Below are 23,970 nucleotides of genomic sequence, written 5' to 3'. Positions count from 1 at the left end.
TTAGTTTCTGGCCCCAGACAAAAACATGATTTTATCTTAATGTAATTATTGTCCTGTAGAACACCATGTTTAAAAAAAAGTATGAAAGTTCAGTACAATTGTGAAGTAATTCCCACTGCATTCATTTGTCAGTTACTTTTAAGACGAGTCTGCTTTCATATACAACACTGTATGATCAGTTTATGAAATATGATGAAAATAAAGATTGAGCTGTCAAAATAAAGCAGCTAAAATAAGCCCCATCTTGGCCCACTATGTACAACATTCAGGTCCTTCTTTTGCTAATGCCTCACTAGCAACAATTAAGTAAATTATAACTCAACATAATTTGTTCAACACTTTTGCAATTTAAGTTAAATGAAGGGGGGATAACCAAAGCTTTTCTTTTGTTTCCAAGAGGCTTAGCAAATGCAAGGGTCTGAAATGAACATCACTGAAAACCTTCTATATTGGTCACATATTATAAAGTAAGATGAATTAAATCCCCCTTACTCATGATTTATTCAGTGTGTACAGTATATAATCATACAGTGATGGAGACTCAAGCATGTGTTAATGGTGAACAACAGAAATGCATGATGGTGTGAATCCTGCATCAATTCATGAATCATCATGACCATTAGTTAAGTGAGTTACCCTTATAAGTGTACAGGTGTCTGGGTGTAAAGGTCTAAACATGATGTGCTTTTCTTCAAGTCCTAATGTGTTTCGTTTCTCTCTTTCACTGCATAATTCATTCATTGTTCATATATTTATCATGAGTTTTATATATTTAGTTATTAATGCTCATTTATTGTTGAGCAGTAGAAATGCTTGCTCCTCAGTTATTATACCAACAGTCTCATCTAGGTTACAACAAAACCTCAACACTGTGTGCGTTACCTTTAGCTGTGTTTTTTTCTGTATCCTGATTCCTGACAGGCCAGTGTTGAATGAATTTTTTATCAATTGGAATGACGACAGCTGCGTCAGACCATCACTTCCTCAGGTAGGAGTGGATAACCTTGACAAATCCCTTCTTCATCTCTCAACCTCCCACCTTCTTGTGCACAGATGCGATGGCCGGAAGTCTCACACGGCAATTGAGTGGCAGGTGATCATTTGTCATTGTTGGTAATGAGCGGCACTTTGAGCGTCACGGTGCGTCACGATGCGTCCCGAGCTCTCCACCCTGCATGTTAATTGTAGGAAGAGCAGCATGTGATTCTCCGTCCTCCAGTCCCGCTCAGTCAGTGCCACACAGACTCACAAGTGCTGCCCGGCGGATGTATTCATGCCTACACACACATTTTCTAGCGTTAATGATAAACCCTGGATTTTGGTGATCGGTGCCAAAGACTGACGGTGAGAATTTCTTTTTTCCTAACATCCATCCTCTGTGCATCATTTTCTTCCTAGGTGTTATCACATGCATTTAAAAATGTGTAGACCGCTAATTGCTAAGGAAAGTTCACAAACAGCTTGAAAATTGTTTTAAAAGCTTTGTTTTGAGTCATGTGAAGTTAGTGTTCAATTCGCATTGTGTTTGAAATGAGTTCCAGCTTACACAGAGGTCATAGATTGATCGTCTTTGACCTTGATTGGGCGTTTTAAAAATCATTGCATCACTTTTGATGAGCTCTTAAATCGAAGAAAAAACACCCTGAAATATCAGCATCAGCACCGTGTCACCTGGTGTCCCAACAGTGATCTCTGCTAATGTTGATCAGTGAGGGCAGGTTTACACAGCCTGCAGCTGCTCTGTGCAGCTGCATTTTACATTAAAATAGGTTTGTATGGGAAACAAGTTCAAATCAATATCCTAATGTTTTCATTTTACACTGGTCCAGGTCATGAAGTTATTTAGAGGTCTGAGATATTATGGGGTGTTGCCAGTAAAGTATGACTAGTTGGTTGTTATAGGTTTCAGGCATTAAGTACTCCAGTGTAAAAAAAATCCAGTGTAAAAAAAACGATTGTAAACTAACTGTGGTTCAGGAGGCTAGAAGTCGACCAATTAACTAACAAGTGATGTTTAAGCAGGACTGATTATTAAGCCAATACATTACATGTCATTTTAGACGCTTTTATCCAAAGCAACTTACATACATTTGGTACTGTGGACAATCCCCACATGTAGGAGCAATTTGGGGTGAAGTGTCTTGCCATGGGACACAACAACATGCTGACTGCAGTGGGACTCGAACTTGCTAACCCCTGATTCGAATACAAGCACACTTCCATTGAGCCACAGCCTCCCAATACCTGCAGAATCAGCTGTTTTTCATCAAGCTTAACATCCTGTGTTTCTGGAAGTGGCGTGAAACCTCATTCTAATCGATTACAATACAATTGTAATTGATATTTGAGAGCTTGTGTTGAACTTGTGGTCTTGGTCAAAAGTACTGAACTGTGAACTAGGTTTCCTATTAAAACACTCTTGTGTGGCAATAACGATAGCCCCTCAGAATTATTTGTTGTCATTCAATTGTGTTGCTTTCAATACACTCTGACCGGAGACTTTTGATTACTATGACTTGGTTAAAAGCTGAGGCGATTAGTCATTAATCGATTAGTTGATTGACAGACAGTTCCTTTTTATGATCGATTGATAATTTCAGTGGTCTTTCAAGTAAAAAAAACAAAGATTCGCTGCTTTTCTTTGTTACATGCGACAGGATATTTTGGGGTTTTGGATTGTTGGGACCAAAAACACAATTTGAAGACAAACTTTAAGGATATGTGACATAATATTTTACTTTTTTTCTGACATTTTATTTATGAATCGAGAAAATAATTTTCAGATCTATTGATAATGGAAATAGTTGTGTTTCCTCTCCAGTAATTTACAAGATTGTGAGGTAATAACAGAAGACAGCTGCATACATGAAGAACTGATAACCTGTACACTACAGCATATATTATTTCCTAAGTCAAACTCCAATAACTGTTCATTGCACTCTCTGCTGTTATTGTGACATTTGTTCAGTAGGCTTATAAGCTTATGTAATTTATAAGAAGGGAAGTAATGCATTTGGAGGTTAAAAACTATGCTGGAAAAAAAACATGTATGAAGAAGCGAAAACATAATAAATATAGAGAGATGAGGCAGATAATTAAGTAGGTTATTTAATCAAAGGTAATACCGTCCTTCAGTGTCTATCTCTCTACCGAAAATCTACATCTTTCACAATAAGAATAATGTGATCTAAAGCGGAAAAAACATTGCAATCATACGCAAACATTTGTCTGTCCTGCAAAGAATACCACTGCTCTTCAACACTGCCAGACCTTCAGTACCAGCTGGGGTTATCAGAAGTGTGTGTTGATGGGTTTTTTCCAGCAGGATTACTCGCCGGGTGTTTTCGTTTCTCAGCGTTGGCTGGATGATGCAGCCTCTGATGGATATCACGTGTCTTGAATGCTGTAGGATGGGATTGAATGACGAGACAGAAAGACAGCCGTGGGGGCTTTACAGTTAATGCACACAGGATTATGAAGACTTGTGAATGACCATGGATTATTGCATCACAGGCTCATCTTGACATGCAGAGAGGAGGAAATTGTTTGGGATGAAAAATATATAAACAAGGACAGGAAATGCACATTCTGAGCACGATTTCTGAAACGATTGGCGCATTGGGACTGACAGGAACTCTGACAGTGGTTCTGTTGAGTTTGTTTACATTGTGGAGAATCTGCAGATAGTTAAAGAGTTAGTTTTAGGTCAATATCAAAGGTGCGTGTTGTGACTACAAGGAGGTTGCAACACTAACATTTTACCACTCTCAAGGAGCAGCCTCTTTATTCAGTTTTATGATTTATGGTCAGTCACTATATAGAGAATCATACATTGTGAGGTAGTCGGTGGTTTGTTTCACTTATCTGTGCCTCTGCATGTGAAACAGTGTTCACATACCCTAAGCTTTGCAGTTTTGCATGCCAGTGAACGGCAGATTTTTATAATGGAGAAATGACTCACTCAATAAGTAATGAGAGCCTGCACAGGGGCTCGAGCTGTGGATCAAGAGAACACATGACAGCACTTCATCCAAAGCATCCACTTCCTCCATTATGTTTGGGTCGAACCAACCACTCCCAGAGAGAGGGGTGAGGCTGGATGTCGCAGCATGGCTTCAGAGGATTAGGGGATTTAAAGGAAAAAAAGCTTCACTAAAGTTAAGCTTTGCAGAACAGGGAAATGAAATAGAACAATTTGCAGGATTAGGAATATTTCTGGAACCAAAAACATTGCGTGAGAGACAAAGAGTTGTGGTGGAAAAATGACGGTTCAAGTCCCTGCTGAGTTTTTGCTGATAGATTTGTGTTCGGTTAACTCTCAGGTTTGACTGATTGTCTCCTGTCTTACTGTTGACATCCTTCATAGCTCTGGAGAGGCATAACATGTGTTACAATCCTGTGTCCTCTTACAAGCCTAACCAAGCACATAATAGAACAATAATTGTGTCAGCAACTGTGTGAAGTTATTTATGGATCCCAGCCAGAAAAATGAAGCTTAAATGTACTATACATTCAATGGGCCATGACAAGGGCCAACACCTGACCTTGTTTATTTAAAATGGAGGCTTTTTGTCCAATTATATAAGATTATTGATTTAAATTGTCATAACTGTAATGTCCTTGAAACATCATTTTCAATTTCCTGTGTTTTCTTATGCAGGCCCACAGCATAATATCCGGCTGTCACTCCTCAGCATCTCCCTTAGAGCTACATCCCTCCACCTCTTCTCTACTCTCTGTCTGTATCACCTCTTTCTGTTCCCACAAGGCTCTGTTTTCGCTCTCTCTTTCTCTCTCCACCCTCACCCCCCTCCCGACCCTCAGCCTCCCTGATGCCGAAGAACAGCAAGGTGACGCAGCGCGAGCAGAGCAATGATCACGTCACAGAGTCGGTGGCTGACCTGCTCGCACATGAGGAGCCGTTTGACTGCAAGAACAGCTCCCTGAACGTCGGAGGGGCCCCCGGCAAAAAGGTCCCGCAGATAGAGGTGCCTGAAAACGATGGACGCCCCACCTGGAACAGCAAACTGCAGTACATCCTGGCACAGGTGGGCTTCTCTGTGGGCCTGGGGAACGTGTGGCGCTTCCCTTACCTGTGCCAGAAGAATGGAGGAGGTGAGTGTTGACAAGCACAGCAAACCAGACACTAAGCACATTACCTGTCAATGCACTTAAGTGACATTTAATTCCCAGTTCCTTGCTTGTCTCCAACCGAGGGACACTGAGAATAATTACAAACAATGCTGTGAAATATTATTCTGCTATAAATACTTACGGCATCTCAATTTCCCTCTAGCACCATCATTGGGTCAATGTTTTTATTCGTGCAATACTTTGTGCTTATAAGGAAATGTTAGTACAATAAACTTAGGTGGTAAACATGTATTCCTGTTAAACAACAGCATGTAGCTTTATTTACCACATTCAACACAGCTGTAGATCAAGCTAGCAGGACAAGTAAAAAGTTACAAGCAGGCTTTTAAAATAACTAGCAGCCTTTGACACAAGGGCTGAGCAAGAATTCAATACAGTGTTATCTTTTTTATACACTTTGTGTATCGGTACTCAAACTGATTCCCAAACCAAGTCCCTATACAGACTAAGCCACTGCTACCAAAAACAAATGCTTTAACATCCTTTCTAAATTAGTTGGTCAACTTTGACTGAACATCTAACAAAATGACTTAATAAATGGATATATATACTGTATATAAAATCAACATAGAGACATAAGGGAATCATATGGGGTAACTATTTGTATTAATACTGTGATATTTTAACAATGCATGATTTGTTGTTGAAATCTTTCAAACATGATTTCTGGCATTTGAACATCTGCTCAGCTTTTTGTTTAGCTGTTCACCTCTCAGTTTCCCCCAACCCTCACAAAACATGGAGGCTGATTCAGGCCAGAGGAGGCAGCAGAGCAGCTGTGTTGTGTAGAAACCGGCCAAGTCTAAATATAGCTGCACTATTGACTACTACTGTCGGCAGAGCAGGCCAGTCCACTGATACTCTGGTAAACGAAAAAGGGCTCGATAAAAAATGTAACTGTATCATGATAAGGGTTTATTTTGGTATGGGTTGCATGTAATCGGAGGTGTACAACGTGTAAACTATACTAGAGGAAGATCATAGTGTCATCATGATAGACATGCTGCTCACATAGCTCCATTAATGCTGTTGTGTTAGCTGCTCTCTGTGTCTGATTTACTGCATATAGGCAGGATGTATTGCTTATAGAGAAGATAAACTCATAGTACACTACCAGACCAGACAGGTCATGTGACCTGACGGGCGGCCATTTTTCACTCAGTAATTGTCTGCCTGGCAGCCAATTACTGACACATTAAAGGTGTGTGTTGTTTGGGAGTTATCGCTGTGTGTGCTTCTCTCTCATGTGTGGTATTTCTCTTCCTTGTCATGCATTTTTCTTTTCACTTTAATTTCCTCTATCATTTCTCCCTCCATTGTCTCATATTTATGCTGGTGCTTCTGTCGGATATATCACATCTATCTCACGCTCCAGTTATAACCTGTGATGGAGTGGATTTGCAAATCCTGGCTAAGGCCCAGATAGCCTCTCTATATTTAACTATTCTATTTCATACTCTATTACAGCCGTCTTTATTGAGCCTTTTCACCCACTTTTTTCTCTCTCTGCCTCATTACTCCACCCTTTATTGAATGTGTTCACCGCTTTATATCATTTCTTACTTTCGGTGTATTAATAGTACGTGTTTGCCTGCTAAGTCCCAGAGGGTGACTCATCCTTCATATAAAACAGTTTCATCCTGATTATGCCTCTGGATTAAGCTGCAAAGAGACATATTTATTTAGACTTCCATCAAAATTACAACGAAAGTCAAAGAACATTTGCAGATGGATGCAAGGACCTTGTGTTTGACAGGAACTGTGGGCAATTCAGAGTGTGGCGTGGTTCAGGCGATATACTGAATGCTGATGAAGTGAAACGGATGCTGATTTTTTTAACTGCTGTTCAAATGCCACTGGTAATAATAAAACAACATTTGTAATGTATCAACATTGTTAAAGGACATTCAAAATGGTGCTTATTAATTTTTGCGGTAATTTTTTTTGGAAACTCTAATGTGTTGTATTGAATATTGAATTTAAACATGTATAATACTTGTGCTCCGCTGCATGTTAATGAGAAAAAAGCATCTGTAACAAAGCATTGACTACAGCCCCAAAACACATGATTTACTGTTACAAACTAATAAGAAATGAGCTGGTCTCAAGTAAAGCTGAAGCTGACAATGTACAGCTATTAGTTCAAAAAGCCTCTTTCTTTTCAGGTGCCTATCTGGTTCCCTACTTCATCCTCCTCCTCATCATCGGCATCCCGCTCTTCTTCTTGGAGCTGGCTGTGGGACAGAAGATCCGACGTGGGAGCATTGGGGTCTGGAACTACGTCTGTCCCAGTCTGGGCGGGATAGGGATGTCCAGTCTGATGGTGAGGGGGGGAGACATTCGTTTTTATTTTCAGAACATACCTGATAACACATACTTAATGTACTGTACACAGATAAGAATCAGGGAGGTTATAACAGGGGAACAAAGCATGCAGTTAAAACAAAGGAAACATCTAATTTGATTCCTTTTAGATGAAATGTGATTTTGTGTGTCATATGGTTGTTCATATCATAAATAAATCATTAAATAAATATGGCCATAAGCAGGATAATGTAGCATTTACATCTGTAGTCACCACCACATTCACACTGCCTCAGGCTCTCGGGTTTATGGGAGGTATTGATGTGTTTGAGACTGAAAGGTAGCCTTTCTTTGGAGTTGCGTGGCTGGTGCAGAAGTAGCTATAAATATCTCGAGGAAGATCAGTGTTGAAAAGAGAGTGCTTTAATTATTCATGCTTTCCTCAACCCTTATTTAGCTGGTGAATGTCCTGGCTGGCATGACTGCTCAGAAGACTGACAGCAACATGGGACACGCACCAAGCATCCAAGCTCATTTGCATACGTTTTCTCATGTTGTACAGTGTGGTGGGTGTGGGAAATTTGACATTAGAATTTGACAAATTCCTATTATTTTCTTTCTTTCTATCTATCCATCTTTCTATCTATCTATCTATCTATCTATCTATCTATCTATCTATCCATCTATCTATCTATCTATCTGCAGGTGTGTGGCTTTGTAGGTCTCTACTATAATGTGATCATCGGCTGGAGCATCTTCTATTTCTTCCAGTCTTTTCAGTATCCTCTTCCGTGGAGCGAGTGTCCAATCAGAAGGAATGGGTCACTTGTCAGTAAGTCAAATAATAAATAAATACAAAAAAGTGAATGTGTAGGTAATTACGAATAAGGGATTGACTGTATTTGCATAGTGCCACTACATTTAGAACAATAAATACAAATACAACAAAGATCAAATTAAAATGAAATGCTCATCTCAGCACACTTATATGCTCACAATGACAATGCAAACATGTTGATGTTCCGTAATTGTAATGCTTACTATGGCCACCATTATAGTGTAGTAACACTAAGTGCAGCTAAGCTTAATAATACCAGAAGGATTCTGAAGGAGGGGCACATTTCAGCACAAGCTGAACGCAGCCTCGATCTTAAGATGACTACTGAGTTTACTGTTCATTGAAATAATGAATACTTTATGGTTGTTGGTCATTAGTTGGCCGGCTTCTGTTTTGTATTAAATCAATACATGAAGTGAAATCAATTACATTAGAAGAATGATTTTAATTTAATAAAAGAGTGCTTACAATTTCAGGATTATGTCATATCTGGAAAAATGTCCATTTGTGTCATTGTTATGGTTAATCTGTTTAAAAGTATCTCACAATAATTCCTCAATGGGCCACTATGCTGAAAGCTTTAGGATTACATTAATAGCCTCGATCTATCGACACACCTACAGAAAGCAGACCAGACAAATTGTGTGAACTTCCTCACAACTTCCCAGACATAATCTCGATTAAAACCCTTTGCAGTTAATTTGATTAGAGCCGATAATAACAAAACCCTGGGGCAGCCGAGAAACACTCAGCGTGAGTGTGACTCAGCGACTTGGCTGGCAGGAAGACGGGGAGCAGAGACTCAGACTGAAGGACGCTGAAGGACAGAGTGTAAAGCATTTCACTCTATGTGTGCTGCTCATACATCCAGACAACACATCATGATGGAACCAGACAGTAATTCATTTAGCAGAGGCCATCGTGATTTCATCAGATTTAGATTGTCATCCATCTATTAAGATGTGTCTATGTGTCGGCTGTATTGATGAATCACCCAGCAATGTTATGTGGAGAATGCAACACTTCTCACTCTAAACTCAAATAAAGTATAATTATAAGCCTATTTCCCCAAGGTAACAAGAACATATACTGTGTGTGTAATGTAAAAAATGTACGTCTGAGAGGTGTAAACAAGCCGGGGATTGAGATATTGACTCGGAGCAAACAGTCATTATATTTCTCCTTTTGCCCTCACTGTGACATTGAAACCTTCCAGCTGCATCTTCACAACCATTCCTCTAAATCTCAATCTCCTTCTGTCTGCAAAACATACAGTTGTGGAGCCAGAGTGTGAAAAAAGCTCGGCCACAACCTACTTCTGGTACCGTCAGACTCTGAACACCACCAGCACCATCGCAGATAGCGGCGGCCTCAACGTTAAAATGACCCTGTCTCTGCTGGTGGCCTGGATCATCGTCTGCCTCGCCGTCATCAAAGGCATCGCCTCCTCAGGGAAGGTAGTGGAGAGGAAGACACACAAATGAATGATCTGATGAGAAAGAAATGTCAGTTTCCGGAATGTATGTTTTTCCATTTTCACAGGTGATGTACTTCAGCTCTCTGTTCCCCTACCTGGTGCTGTTCTGTTTCCTGATCAGAGGTTTAATGCTGAAGGGATCAGTGGATGGCATCGCTCACATGTTCACTCCCAAGGTGAGACTTTCTTCCTCACAGTATTCTTAATCAGCCATGTTGAAATTCTCCTCGATCTGATTTTCTCTGTCCATCTCTCACAGTTGGAGAAGATGCTGGAGCCAAAGGTGTGGAGAGAGGCAGCCACCCAGGTGTTCTTCGCCCTGGGTCTGGGGTTCGGAGGGGTCATAGCCTTCTCCAGCTACAACAAGATCGATAACAACTGTCATTTTGATGCTGTGCTCGTCTCTTTCATTAACTTCTTAACCTCCATTCTGGCCACGCTGGTAGTGTTCGCCGTGCTGGGCTTCAAGGCAAATATCATGAATGAAAAGTGCATCGCAGAGTAAGTTCGTATCTGCAGAAGCTTTTATCCTTAAGCACCATTCATACCGTATGTTTGGTGTGTCTATAATTGTTTTGGTTATGTTTATGTTTAAGTACAGTAGATGCATCAACAAAAGTAGCATCTTCACAGTAATATCTACATGTTGTGCAATGATAAATAGGCTACCTATAATCCAATTTTCATTTAAATAATTTTACTAGTAAAGTTTCAGCAGACTGTATCTTCAGTTCATACACTTCCTTTTCCCTTTTCTGGTGATAATTCAAAGAAAATACTTCCTACATGAAACTGCTCACAACAAGGTCTGTGAATTATCTTGAGTAACCAGGTCATAATTTCTGGCAAGAAGCATATCGGAAAAGTTTCTAATGTATTTCCATGATCATTAAAGCATTTTTCAACTAACAACTAAAGGTACAAAATAGCCCTTGCACTGCTGTTAGATATGCTCTTTGAAATACTCAGTTTTATGGCTACTTAATTGTTTATGTTTTATCTCTGTAGGAACACAGAGAAGATCCTGGGATACCTTAACTCTAGCGTCCTGAGCTACGATCTCATCCCTCCACACTTAAACTTCTCCCAACTCAGCACATCAGACTACGCTGAGGTATACAGGGTCATCAAGACGGTGAAGGAGGACGGCTTCGCCCAGCTGGGTCTGGATCCTTGTTTGCTGGAGGACGAGCTCAACAAGGCGAGTCTTTGGCATGTTCTGCGGTGTGCCTCTTACACAACGTAGTTCTCCTACTTATTTAAGTGTCTCTCTCTCTGCAGTCAGTCCAGGGCACCGGTTTGGCCTTCATCGCCTTCACAGAGGCCATGACTCACTTCCCATGGTCTCCGTTCTGGTCGGTCATGTTCTTCTTCATGCTCATCAACCTCGGCCTGGGCAGCATGATCGGCACCATGACGGGCATCACCACACCTGTCCTCGACACCTACAAGGTCAATAGGGAGCTTTTCACAGGTAAGCTCACTCCCACCTCTCCCCCCTGCCCCCACTGGACTATAACTCCCCCACACACTCAAATCCAGCACCAGACACTCTTTATGCTGCTATGGACAATATTGCAATAATGCACATTCTATGGACAATCTTGCACTAATATTTATTTTTGCACATTCGATGGACAATCTGCACTAATGTACATTCTCAAAATATTGAAGTGACTGTTATTTTGTATATATTGATTGTTGTGTCTTTATTTAGGTCTAAATGTGTGCACATGTAAAAATGTGTCTTTGACTGTGTATAGACATACATATTTGCACACATATTTTATTTTCATATTTTTATATTCTATATACATTTGTTTTTATATTCAGGATTGTGGGAAACAGTATTTCGATCTCCCTATCTGTACACACAAACTGGAAGATTGACAATAAAGTTGACTTTGACTGAAAGCTAACCGACACAATATGCTATTAGGAGTTTACACAGGCTTACTCAGCAACGCATTTAAACACATTTAGGCTGCATTAGTCTTACTCTGAGTGTACTGTATGCAAAACAACTGAAAAGAAAACCATTTATTTTTCACTTTATTTTACCAAAGTGTCCTTGTCTCCTCTGAAGGCGTTCTCATTTTGTTTCTTCTCTGGGTTTGTTTCAGTGTGTTGCTGCGTTGTGGCCTTCTTCTGTGGCCTGCTGTTCGTCCAACGCTCAGGGAACTACTATGTCACCATGTTTGATGACTACTCTGCTGGACTACCTCTCACAGTGGTGGTCATCCTGGAGAATGTGTCTGTAGCTTGGATTTATGGCACAAAAAGGTACAACCAGCTGTGGTTTTAGTTACACTCAATTAGTGCTTAATAGTGTAGAGGAGCTTGTTCATACCCGTAATGTGTTTCTTGTTTCTTTTCCCCCAGGTTCATGCAGGATCTGGAGGACATGTTGGGTTTCCGACCATGTATAATCTATTTCTATCTGTGGAAGTACGTCTCCCCCATCTGTCTCATCTTGCTCATCTCAGCCACCGTCATCGAGATGGCCATCATCCCCCCAGGATACAACGCCTGGGTCCAAGAGCTGGTCAGTGTGTGTGTGTGTGTGTGTGTGTGTGTGTGTGTGTGTGTGTGTGTGTGTGTGTGTGTGTGTGTGTGTGTGTGTGTGTGTGTGTGTTTGTGTCTGCGCATTTGCTTTCTAGCTGCCTTCCATTATTTATTTATTTTACCATTTTGTATAGTTTCCTGGTAAATGTGATAAGGGCACATAAAAACATGACTTCATGGTGGTGCTAAAGGATAAGTATGGGAAAAACCAACGTTAGCCAGATTTATCCACTGGGAAACATGAATGTCTTTAGAGAATGTAATGACATCAAGCTATTAGTTATTAAGATACTTCAGTCTGAATGAAAGCTGACAAACCAAAAAGAAACTCTGTGTTCTCAAAGGCAAAGATTGTAACCTGTGTGCTCTTCTAGTCACTCATCCCTCTGTTTGTGTCTGCAGGCTGAGGAACGCTTCCAGAGCTATCCTCCCTGGGCTCTGACCATGTGCTTCTCTCTCATCGTCGTGGCCATGCTGCCACTCCCTATTGTCTTCATCGCCAGACGCTTCAACCTCATGTCGGACGGCTCCAACAAGCTGTCTGTCTCCTACCGTAAAACCATGATGAAGGACATCTCCAACCTGGAGGAGCAGGACGAGTCCAGGTTTATTCTTGGTGCCAAACCGGGCGAGGCGCCACCTATAGCTCCGGCAGGCCGGCCCTATCTGACCCCAGCAGGGAACAAAACCCTAGACCCCAACTCGCTGTCTCCAAACATCTGCTACGGTACGAGCTACCAGAACCCAGCCGTCAGCCCAACCACACCGACTACTCCGATCACACCCGCCACGCCAGAGTCTGACTCTTGACTCGTCTGACGCCCAGTCCTCGCACAGTTTACCCTCCAGCCATAAAGTCTCCATGGGGGTCACTGCCAAGCATCCCCACCACTGCCCTACTGACGCCATAAAACTGTATGTAGCCGCCCAATTCATCTGAACACATGCTTCCCAAATAACATCGAGATCAACCTGCAGCAGGAGAAAAAAAACAGCTCTTGCCAGTAGATCACACACTGAAATCAAGCTGTTTAAGTGCTTAAGAAAAGGTTCTGAGATCTGCTTTTCTATGCCTTAGTATAAGGATCCTCAGCAGTCAAAGCCCCCCCCACAACACACACACACACACACACACACACACACACACACACACACACACACACACACACACACACACACACAGTTTAACGTACATCCCTGTTTGCACAGTGCAGGGACCTGTAAGAATGAATGTAGTGGAGCCGGTTTGGTCCTGCTGCTTTGCACTGGCAAAGAGAGCAAAGATTATTGTGAGTTTAATTATTTTGAGGTTTAAAGCCTCTCTTGGTCATGCTGTGTGTCTAAGCCACTCAGTCGAAGAGTTAGGAAAGTATACAAAGTTATTTTCTATGAAATCTTATGCAGAGATCCCAGTGAGTACATACTGTGGGCTGGGCAATGTCGAGAAACACATTTTTTTACCAAATAGCTTGATTTTGCAATATTGGAGGTCTGGGTTAGGGTTAGGGTAATTATGTTATATAAAATTACTGCTACAACACACAAATACATCACTTCCCTTTAGGGTGACCAGATGTCCCATATTTGATTGGCAATGTTTTCAGAAGTTAAACCACTTCAGGACAGACGCTTCCCTAAAATTGGGCTTTCATCCGGTGTCTGCGAAGAAGGAAAGGAAAGCCATTATCATTTTATGTCAATCAAACTGCGTACATGTCAAGTGCAACAAAATATTACAAATTTCAAGACATCATTTAGTCGAATATCACCATATCGATATAACATATTGCCCAGCCTTAACAGTGTGGCTACACAAGCACCTCTGTTCTGTTGTAGCTTGAAAACCCTTCTCTTGTTGGTCTGTTTTCGCAGGGCTCTATGTATTGTAAGCTATGTTTAAGGCTGCTATAAAGATATCCATGTATGTTTCATTCCCATTCCCTGCTGTTTTTTGTGTGTAGCCAGTATTGTTCATTCCGTAAACAGTGGTATGCAGTAGAGTAATATGATATGGATAATAATGATGTCCCATTGTCCGTAACACATACACGATAAATTGTGAAAGTCACTCATTTCAGTTTCTCCACCAAAGAGTTACAATTAAAAAGCAAAAGACTTGCAATATAAATCATGTAACAGAATAACAGAAAGGAAATGCTGAAGTGAGGTACGCTGAAAGTACAACAGAGACCTGGTTTTAAACTCATGATGCTTGAACACATTCTGCAGTGACAGAAAGCACAGTTTGTTGATTTGAATTTGATACAAATGTTTATCCCTCGCTGATGTAGTTCGGACATTCTTGCTTCAAAAGCACAAAAAAGATTCACACTTATACAAGTGAATTAACAACGTTGAATGTGTACCATACAATGAGAAGCAATATATATTTCTGTTGGAGCACAAACTGAGGTCAATATGGACCAAAAACACAATGAAAAGGACAGAAAAATCAGGAACGGACCAAAATGTTAAAGAAAGTCAAATCAAAATAATGGAATATTAAACACAAACTTAGTATTAACCTATGTAATCTAGGACCTGATATGCACAAGTAAAAACACACATGTGCTCAAATGCACAAGTTTTCTGTATATTTGTGGAAAAATAAAGCTTACGAAGTGTCATTGTAACAGACAGATATTTCCGTGTGATGAAGATCTAAGACACTGAACCCATGCACACTGAACCCATGCACACTGGTACTGAATAGACCTGAGCACATTCTCTTTCCTGTTACATGGAAGAGGATATACCTTTATTTATTTTTTTATCACAATATTCAAAGCCATGGCGCAAGGAATTAAATGGACTATATTTATATTACTGTAAATTTGCATTGTGTGTAGGTGTGACGAACAACAAAGATTTATCTTTTAAAAGTGACCAGTATATATATATATATATAAATATAATGTATATTTTGTCTTCTTTTTCTTCTTCTTTTGTGATTCTTATTTCAATTGTATATTTAAAGACATATCTATTTTGTAGTTTTTGTTGTGGGGTTTTAAAAGCGGCTGGGAGGTGGAGGTGATGTCAGGTTTAGTGTAAACAGCAGCTGGATCTCTGTTGTGTTCGTCTGGCTCCACCTGCTGTCAGCTGACGTCCACTCCCCGGTCCCCACTTTATAGAGTCACTGCTCTGCTTGTTTTGAGCCACACTAGCATCAGCTGTCTTGAGGTTGTCCTTGACTAAAAATATTTTTTTTCAGCTTGAAGAAAAGACACAAAAGAATTCTAGGCTTTATCGACTAAAACAATCTGAAACGACTAACACCAAAATGACAATTAGTAAACAAATCTACTTTCCACAGCAGCTTATAGCCCGTCTATCTTTTACAACACATCAAGTTCATTACTGGATATCTCTCAAAAGAAATCCAGTCCGTCTCTTAAACTTTGTATGAAATAACATGGCCTCCAAAATACAATTAAAACAACTTTTAATAATATATATTATCATAGATTGGTCACTTTATTCACTTCAAAGATCATCACTGTCTTGCAGGACTGATAGTGTGGTTCTAAACATCCCGTTTTCTTTCCCGTTTTGTTTTAGTCTGTGTGATTCAGCCACTGCTGAGTGTGTCATATAGAGATCCCTCTGTTGTTCAAGTCTGTAAATAAAATTATAACCAAAAGATTCTGATGATAGATTTTACCCATGTGAATTATATATATATATATATGTCTTAATAGGTAACTGTTTTAGCAGTAAATGCAACATAAAGTAATGATGAATGTAATTAATGCACTTTTTTCACTAGGACTGCAAAAAAAGTTAGCATTTGTTTTGTTGTCCTCGTAGTGTAAAAGCAATATCCAGATATTAAAATGGAGAATAATTTGAGATTGACACATAGTGTGAGTTAGCGATGATTAGGAACTGCCCTCTTACAGCCAAAGGGAAGTTAACTCTTCCTTACAAGAGCTGGTGTGCCTGTGTGTGTGCGTGTGTGCGTGTGTGGTTTTCCTTCTTCTTACCTGTGTGTGCAGGGCCTTATTGAGCACATGTTTTAAGCACTGTCTGTACAGGAGACACCTTATAGATGTCCCTTGACAGCTCCTCTCTCTCCCTTTCCTCAATCATATAATGATTGTATGATACTGACAACTATTGTAAAAAGACAAAAAATGTGAACATGACCAACAATATGAATAAATAAAGAGTGGACAAGATGCTTTTGTATTTCTGTTTTGTTTGAAGTCAAAATTTTCATGGTGAAAATTACATTTTCATTGGGAATGTTTATCTTCCGTTTCTTATTGAAAAAGATACAGAACTAAATACAGACAGATATTAATAAGTAACCCATTTCAATCAATACATATTGTATAGCTACTGACAGTTTTCAGAATACAAACAGCTGCACACAAAGCTTTTGTGTTATGGTTTTACTGGTGTTGATATATACAAAATAATTATAGTAATATAAAAGACAATAGGTAGACTATTACATGAAAATAATATCAAATAAATCATAATTACATTTTGGCACAAAGTTTGAGCAAAATTTGAAGAAATGCCCTCATGATGTTCTCGTGATTTCATGTATGCGAGAAGGGTAAGGACAAGCAGAAGCACAATAAGACTTTGATGAGGATGGTAATGTTGGTTCCTCTTTGCACCAAAGTCCTGTTCGGTCCAGTGAACACAAATATGTAATTGGGTCAACCCAACAGCCTGCACAGTGGGCTTAAATGGATATACTGTTTAATTAAGACTATTTTTAGGCTACTTTATATTGTAAAACCCCTATAAGAAAACCACTAATCTTCAGAAAACAATCAAAAGAAGACAGAAGTAAAAGAGATATTCCCATTTAAAAAAACATAGCAGGATTGTCAGAGAGGCGGCCATCTTTAAGTATACTGTGGCCATTGCGGAGAGCTGTGAGTGCTGCAGCTAACTATCTCAACCTGTTTCAACGGTCCCTCTCAGGTAGATCACAGATCCTGATGCAACATCCCTTTTCGAGCCAGAAGCCCGGATACAGAGGCTCTGTGAACGTAGCCTGCAGCTTGTAAAGAAACAGCATACTGTCCGACCCCGACACCTCGTAGAAAGCAAGAGTTCCCTCTTTAAACTTCAGATAAACGCCGATCCGGCCGTGACTCGGTGATGATGTGAGCTCAACGCTTTCAGCTTTGTGGCTCACCGAGTACTTAGAGAAGCGATCAAGACTCCAGGAACATGCATTTGCCCCAAAAGCTGACAGGTGGGTTCGAGTCTTTCTGTTCATCCCCCTGTAGGCGAGAGCGATCTCAGCCTTGTCTCCTTCCACCTCGACCTCATAGTAGCAGCGGTCGGCATCCAGCCCCTCCTTGCACAGCACCTGCATGCGGTGGAAGAACCTGTCCGGGGAACGAAGACCAAGGTCGTTCATCTTCGGAGAGTTCAGCCTCACCTCGGTGTCTTCTGCAGAGATGGTCAGGTCCTCATGAGCTGTGGTGCGATCCAGGCTGAGTCTACAAGCATCTGAGATGATGATGGGAAAAATGTAAAGGAAAAGTTAGGGTTAGGGTAAAAAAAAAAAAAGTTCCACCCACTACTGTAAGATTAAGGTACAGAAGTATTAGAAAAATGTAAACTACAATCACTACAGTAAAGTACTTTTCTACTGTTTTTGTTACTTTCCACATCTGTCTTTGTGCAAGGTTAAGATATGTGGACCAAATGGCTGAATATTGGGCTGTGAGTTTAGAAAAGATGCACTCACACTGCAGGAAGTCAGCTCTGGTTTCGGGCTCCTCCATGTTCTGCTCAGTGTTGGTAACTCCAGAGACACCTATGAGAATATTTCAGAGACATTCATCTTGGATATTTTCACTGCAAAACAATACAGTGGAAGGGGGTTTCATTTGTAATGCTTACAACATTTAAAATATAATATTAAAATTCAGACTTTTGAAATGTCAACAGCTGGATCTTTGTGAGGAGAAAAAATATGTATATTTTCAATAATACTTTGGTCCACTGACTCACCTCCTGATTGCTGCTGCTCTTCACCACCAGCTGTTGAGGTAATATGGAATTAAAGCCAATCTTAACTCTATACATATTGTATTCAAATGGACTGATGTTAAAATACAGACCTCTATGATGGATTGAGGCAAATTCTTTGTCACAGATATCCTGCAGCTGCTCCCCGAGCTGTTCCACTGCTCTCTTTGTCAACTCGAAGGGCAGAAGTGGATCCTCTGAAACCTCCTGAAGAGGATAAAGAAGATCCTCGTCGGTAAGACACCGCAGGGAGGACCATTTCTGTGAAGAGACAAAGAAATACAGCATCATCTTTTATACAGATTCAGGTGATGTTTCTACAGTAGTCCTGTGATCACTATACCTGCAAGAAATGGACATCGTTGTCAGTCTCAGCGAGTTGATGGAGCTCAACGTCTCTCTCCTTCAGTTCCTCCAGTGTCTGTAAGGAGCTCTGAGCCTGAGCCTCCTGATCTCTGATCAGCTCCCTCACCAACATGTAATGTCTCTGGAGGCAGTCAATGACGCCTACCAAGACACTTTCACAGTAGTCCTTTGTTTCTCTCCCCTCCTCCTGTTTCATACCCAAATATGTGGGATCAGTTTTGTATCTAGATATTAAACATGGATTCTGAGCACATACTGCAGGTATGATTAACATGTTCTCCTCACCTGAATCTGTTCCAGAGTCTTCCCCATGTGCTTCAGTTTATTTTCTTCTTTCTGAAGAATCTGCTTGGATTTTGTTTGCATGTTGTTCAGCTCCCTCTTCAGTGTGTGTTGCAAAGAGACACACATGATATGTTTAGTTTTATGATACTGGTGTTAGCTTTATAAGTATGATAAAGCATTTCAGTAAGGTTTTCTTTAAGTTACTGGTAAAGCATTTATTGTTCTTATAGCAAAGTCCTTAGGTAATGTATAATTACAGTCAATTGAGTGTTTTTGGTTTTTATTTTCACTTGCAGCACATGATCAGCTGAACTGCAGGGACGCATATCTTGCATGCATCACATACTGTTTACATTGCAGACCCCTGTCCGGTCACACAGTGATATCACCAACCCGGTATCACGGTAAGACGTGAACATGTGACGATTTACCATGCTGTGAGACGTGAAGATGTCACGATTTCGTCCCTTCAAACGTGACAGTTACACGGTATTGTTAACCCATGTTAACCAGTGGAGAAATAACCGGAAATGCCAAGCAAATGCTACCCCGACGTAATGATTTATTTTTTAATAGTCACACTCGATTACGCCAATTTTCTTGTTGCCCCAGCTGGTCGACACCTGTTTTAGCAGAAACAAAGGCTACATTAATGTATTAAATCGATCATTAATCCATGCGTGTGGATGTGGAATTAACGGACGTGACGTTGTGCGATTGAGTTGCCAGGCAACACAGAGCCCTAGACAGAGCCCTAGAGGAAACAGCTTCGGTTCATGTTGATTTACAAACTCTTCAACTACAACTGTAGTTATATTTAAAAACATGTTAGAAGGCCTCACGAAATACTTTAATGCAAATTAAAATGTAAATGTGAAGGAATGTGTGTATAACAAAATACATCGGTCATAAACTAAACCGGAAACAGACGTAGACAAGATCCTCAGCTCAACGATTGGATGGTTTAGCCGCAATGTATGCTGGGATTTGGTTTTTATGTGATGTGAAATCTGAAACGAAAACATTTTTTTAAAATAAAATAATACTTTATTCCGAGTGTGCTTGCTTTTCTCTTTGAAAGTCATCACATAACGGCATTGTAATACACGGTTCGGCTGCATTAAATATTACATATCTGCCGTAGATCTCTATTTACAGAGCCCTGATGAGAAGACTTCTAGACAAACAGGAGAACTGCCACCAAAACTGAAAACGTGACGTGGATCATAAATATATAAGCAATTAAACAACATCTTACATTTCTTTTCACACAATACGTCTCCTTGCAGTATCAACACTAATTCGGCTGACTTTTATATTTGATCCAATTGGTAGATAGGCTGTATTTACACCATAACGGTGCAGAGCTGATAGAAAGGGACACCTGGTGGTTGAAGAACGTTATTGAATTTTATTATTTTATTATTAGATATTAATAGGATCCCTATAAAGTATATTCATTACTCGTTATTCTCTACTAATAGTTAATTAAAGACTGTATATAATGACTAGTTTGCACATCCCTTTCAAGATTTTCTAAGCTAAGGTTTATTGACATTTAGTATACACAACTACGGTGTAGTTATGCAATGAATGAAAAACTTGGGTCACAGGTTCCTCAACAGTGCATTACAAGACATCTATCAATATGTGTGTATACCTCCACCATTAAACTGTCATTCTGCACATTTCTTATACTATCTACATACATCTTGTAAGAGTATAATATACGTATAATATCAGTTTAATAATAAACAAATAATAAACAAATAAGTGCTTAAACATAGTTAACATTGCAGGAAAGCAATATATTAGACGTTAAGTACTTTGTCAGGCTTAATATTTATCTGTAGATACAAATGTCACTGTGTGTGCTGTGTGCTCTGCATGTGTGACCATTAAAGAGGGTTTCATCCCTCCATATTCTTCTTCTATACCNTATGGAGGTGGTAATTTGACAGTAAGACGTGTAAAGAATATGATAGATGTATGTAGAACATTCTCATATTATATGCATATTATAGTCAAATTATTATTTGTTTATTATTTGTTTATTCACGAATTTGTATCAATTGTAACGTCCTTTCGTTATATAATCTGCAATTCATGAAACAGTCCGAATTATAATATGGACCGGCGTTTGGGAACAAGTGACAAGTTGTCCATACATAAGAAGCATAAAACATTTAACACATTGAACGACGACAATTTATTGGCAATTTGATTCACCGTTTACACGCAAATACAAACGTATATATGAAATATATGTATACGGTAGAAATTATTACATTATGTAGTGGCCAGACGCGATTTAGATTCTTGACGATCTAAACTAAACATCTAAACTAAACAAAAATTAGACATAACAGACTTTAATTACATTGAAAATCCAAGTCGTATAGTCGTATAAACAAATACATATTAAGTATTGATCATGACAAAAACCGTTATTAACAAATAAAATAATTGTGAATCATCCCGAAAAATTCGCATACATTTCTATACGTTATGATTCGATATACAACCCGAAGAAAGGACGTACATTGCCGACCGTGTAAAGGGGAGGACACCCTGATATTTCCCTAAGTACTAAGACTAAGAAATTACCAGTCGTGTACGTCTCGTTGTGTCGTGTGTGTCACTGTAAACATAGCATGTCTATTTTATAATTTCGGACGTGATGGTTGTAAAGTCTGACCGCTGCAGGAAGGAAGGACCTGCGGTTTCAAGAGGGTTTCATCCCTCCATATTCTTCTTAAAGCTTTTTTCTTATTCAAAAGAAGACCTTAACCTAAAGTACTCTTTAATGTTTAAATTAAGTCTTATTAGTTTGTCTGTTTTGCACATCCTCCTATTAATATCTAATAATAAAATAATACAATTCAATAACGTGCTATAACCACCAGGTGTCCCTTTCTATCAGCTCTTCACCGTTATGGTGTAAATAGCCTATCTACCAATTGGATCAAATTTAAAATTCAGCCGAATTAGTGTTGATACTGCAAGGAGACGTATTGTGTGAAAAGAAATGTAAGATGCTGTTTAATTGCTTATATATTTATGATCCACGTCACGTTTTCAGTTTTGGCGGCAGTTCTCCTGTTTGTCTATAGTCTTCTCAGCAGGGCTCTATAAATAGAGAACTACGGCAGATATGTAATATTTAATGCAGCCGAACCGTGTATTACAATGCCGTTAAATGATGACTTTCAAAGAGAAAAGCAAGCACACTCGGAATAAAGTATTATTTTATTTTTAAAAAACGTTTTCAGAATTCCCATCACATAAAAGCCAAATCCCAGCATGCATTGCGGCTAACCATCCAATCATCGAGCTGAGGATGGTTAGTGCTAGATCGTATACCTCCTGGGTTTTAGGCGGAAGTGACGTAAACTGCCACCCAGGACAAGAGACGAGCATGAATACATAATCTTTCCACAGAAATATCATAAATATAATATTTTGAGAATTCATAACTTTGGAGGACAGCAATACCAATATTTTTTTTAAATGACATCTCACAATAAGAAAAGCACAGATGGGATTTAACACTCAGAAAGCCACGAGTGCATTTGATTTTGGATTACAAGTGACACACACAGTACGAGGTTTATTTAAAAAAAGGGGGGAGATTTTTTTAGGAGTGTGCTCCCTCTCACTCCTGTTCACTGTCCTCCGGATTCCTGCAGGACTCCAGAGTTGTGAAGAGCCCATGCTACATTAAATTAAATGTCTACTTTTACTACCAGATGAACTGTCAGTTGCTGCAAAACTTGCCGATTTCTCATCCACGATTACGTCACTTCCGCCGCCCAAAACCCAGGAGGTATACGATCTGGCACTAACCGCTGAGGATCTTGCATACGTCTGTTTCCGGTTTAGTTTCTGACCGATGTATTTTGTTATACACACATTCCTTCACATTTACATTTGAATTTGCATTAAAATATTTCGTGAGGCCTTCTAACATGCTTTTAAATATAACTACGGTTGTAGTTGAAGAGTTTGTAAATTAACATGAACCGAAGCTGTTGCCTGGCAACTCAATCGCACAACGTCACGTCCGTTAATTCCACATCCACACACATGGATTAACATATATTTAATACATTAATGTAGCCTTTGTTTCTGCTAAAAGAGGTGTCGACCAGCTGGGGCAACAAGAAAATCGGCGTAATCGAGTGTGACTATTAAAAAGTAAATCATTATTATATTAATATTGACAATAACAACCGACCGTCGGGGTAGCATTTGCTTGGCATTTCCGGTTATTTCCCCTACTGGTTAACATAGGTTAACAATACCGTGTAACTGTCACGTTTGAAGGGACGAAATCGTGACATCTTCACGTCCCCCAGCATGGTAAATCGTCAAATGTTCACGTATTGCCGTGATATCGGGTTGGCCACATTTGAATGGAATGCTATATCAACGTCAGATATAATAACCAATGGGTTCCCAGATTGCCTTCTGGACAATGCATAACACCTAATTTTATCTCAGAATAGGCAGTTAATGTGCATCCAATCATAAATTGCTCAAAAAGGATAGGTTGATACTAACTACTATACTAAACTAACTGACCGAGAACATTTGTTATACCAGGATCTTGTCCTGTTGCCTAAAAATTTGAAGAATCTATTTGTATAGATTAGTAAAATTGTGACACCCCTACGGTAATGTTCAACCTCAAGTGATAACACAAGGAAACTTTTTTTTCTAAAGCTTAATTCCCTTCTCAAAACATACTATTATCAGAGAGCTCTCCTGATTTAACTCTAGTTGTAATCTCCTTATATATATGTTTTTATTATCTTTTAAATAGTTTCCTAGCCTTATGATTTTTCGACACTTTATTGGCTTTAAACACCAACTTGTTTTTTTCTTTTTTCTTTTGAACATGATTAATTTTTGTTTGTAATCGTTTTTTGTATCAATCATTCTTTTTAAAGGATTTTTAAAAAAGTGCTTTATA

General features: G+C 39.5%; 2 protein-coding genes across 2 annotated transcripts; one reads left to right on the top strand and one right to left on the bottom strand.

The window, feature by feature from the left end:
• Window positions 1-1,071: 1,071 nt before the first annotated feature.
• On the top strand, window positions 1,072-13,483 carry LOC104948748 (sodium-dependent neutral amino acid transporter SLC6A17-like). The gene is made up of 12 exons (XM_010774978.1): window positions 1,072-1,344; window positions 4,661-5,115; window positions 7,320-7,477; window positions 8,164-8,290; window positions 9,572-9,753; window positions 9,839-9,949; window positions 10,033-10,274; window positions 10,782-10,974; window positions 11,055-11,247; window positions 11,897-12,056; window positions 12,156-12,318; window positions 12,741-13,483. Exons 2-12 carry the CDS (start codon window positions 4,833-4,835, stop codon window positions 13,146-13,148), a joined length of 2,220 nt encoding a protein of 739 aa, XP_010773280.1. The 5' UTR covers window positions 1,072-1,344; window positions 4,661-4,832; the 3' UTR covers window positions 13,149-13,483.
• A 3,033-nt stretch (window positions 13,484-16,516) lies between these two features.
• LOC104948737 (tripartite motif-containing protein 16-like) lies at window positions 16,517-19,446 on the bottom strand. Its single transcript, XM_010774966.1, has 6 exons — window positions 18,996-19,446; window positions 18,688-18,897; window positions 18,437-18,605; window positions 18,327-18,356; window positions 18,061-18,129; window positions 16,517-17,819 (listed from the first exon to the last, which is right to left on the bottom strand). The coding sequence occupies exons 1-6, from the start codon at window positions 19,119-19,121 to the stop codon at window positions 17,266-17,268; spliced, it is 1,158 nt and encodes a 385-aa protein (XP_010773268.1). The 5' UTR covers window positions 19,122-19,446; the 3' UTR covers window positions 16,517-17,265.
• Between the last annotated feature and the right edge of the window lie 4,524 nt (window positions 19,447-23,970).

The sequence above is a fragment of the Notothenia coriiceps genome, unplaced genomic scaffold (genome assembly GCF_000735185.1).
Source record: "Notothenia coriiceps isolate Sejong01 unplaced genomic scaffold, NC01 NC01_scaffold00000339, whole genome shotgun sequence".
Taxonomy (NCBI): Eukaryota; Metazoa; Chordata; class Actinopteri; order Perciformes; family Nototheniidae; genus Notothenia; species Notothenia coriiceps.
This window is presented reverse-complemented; position numbering and strand designations above follow the sequence as displayed.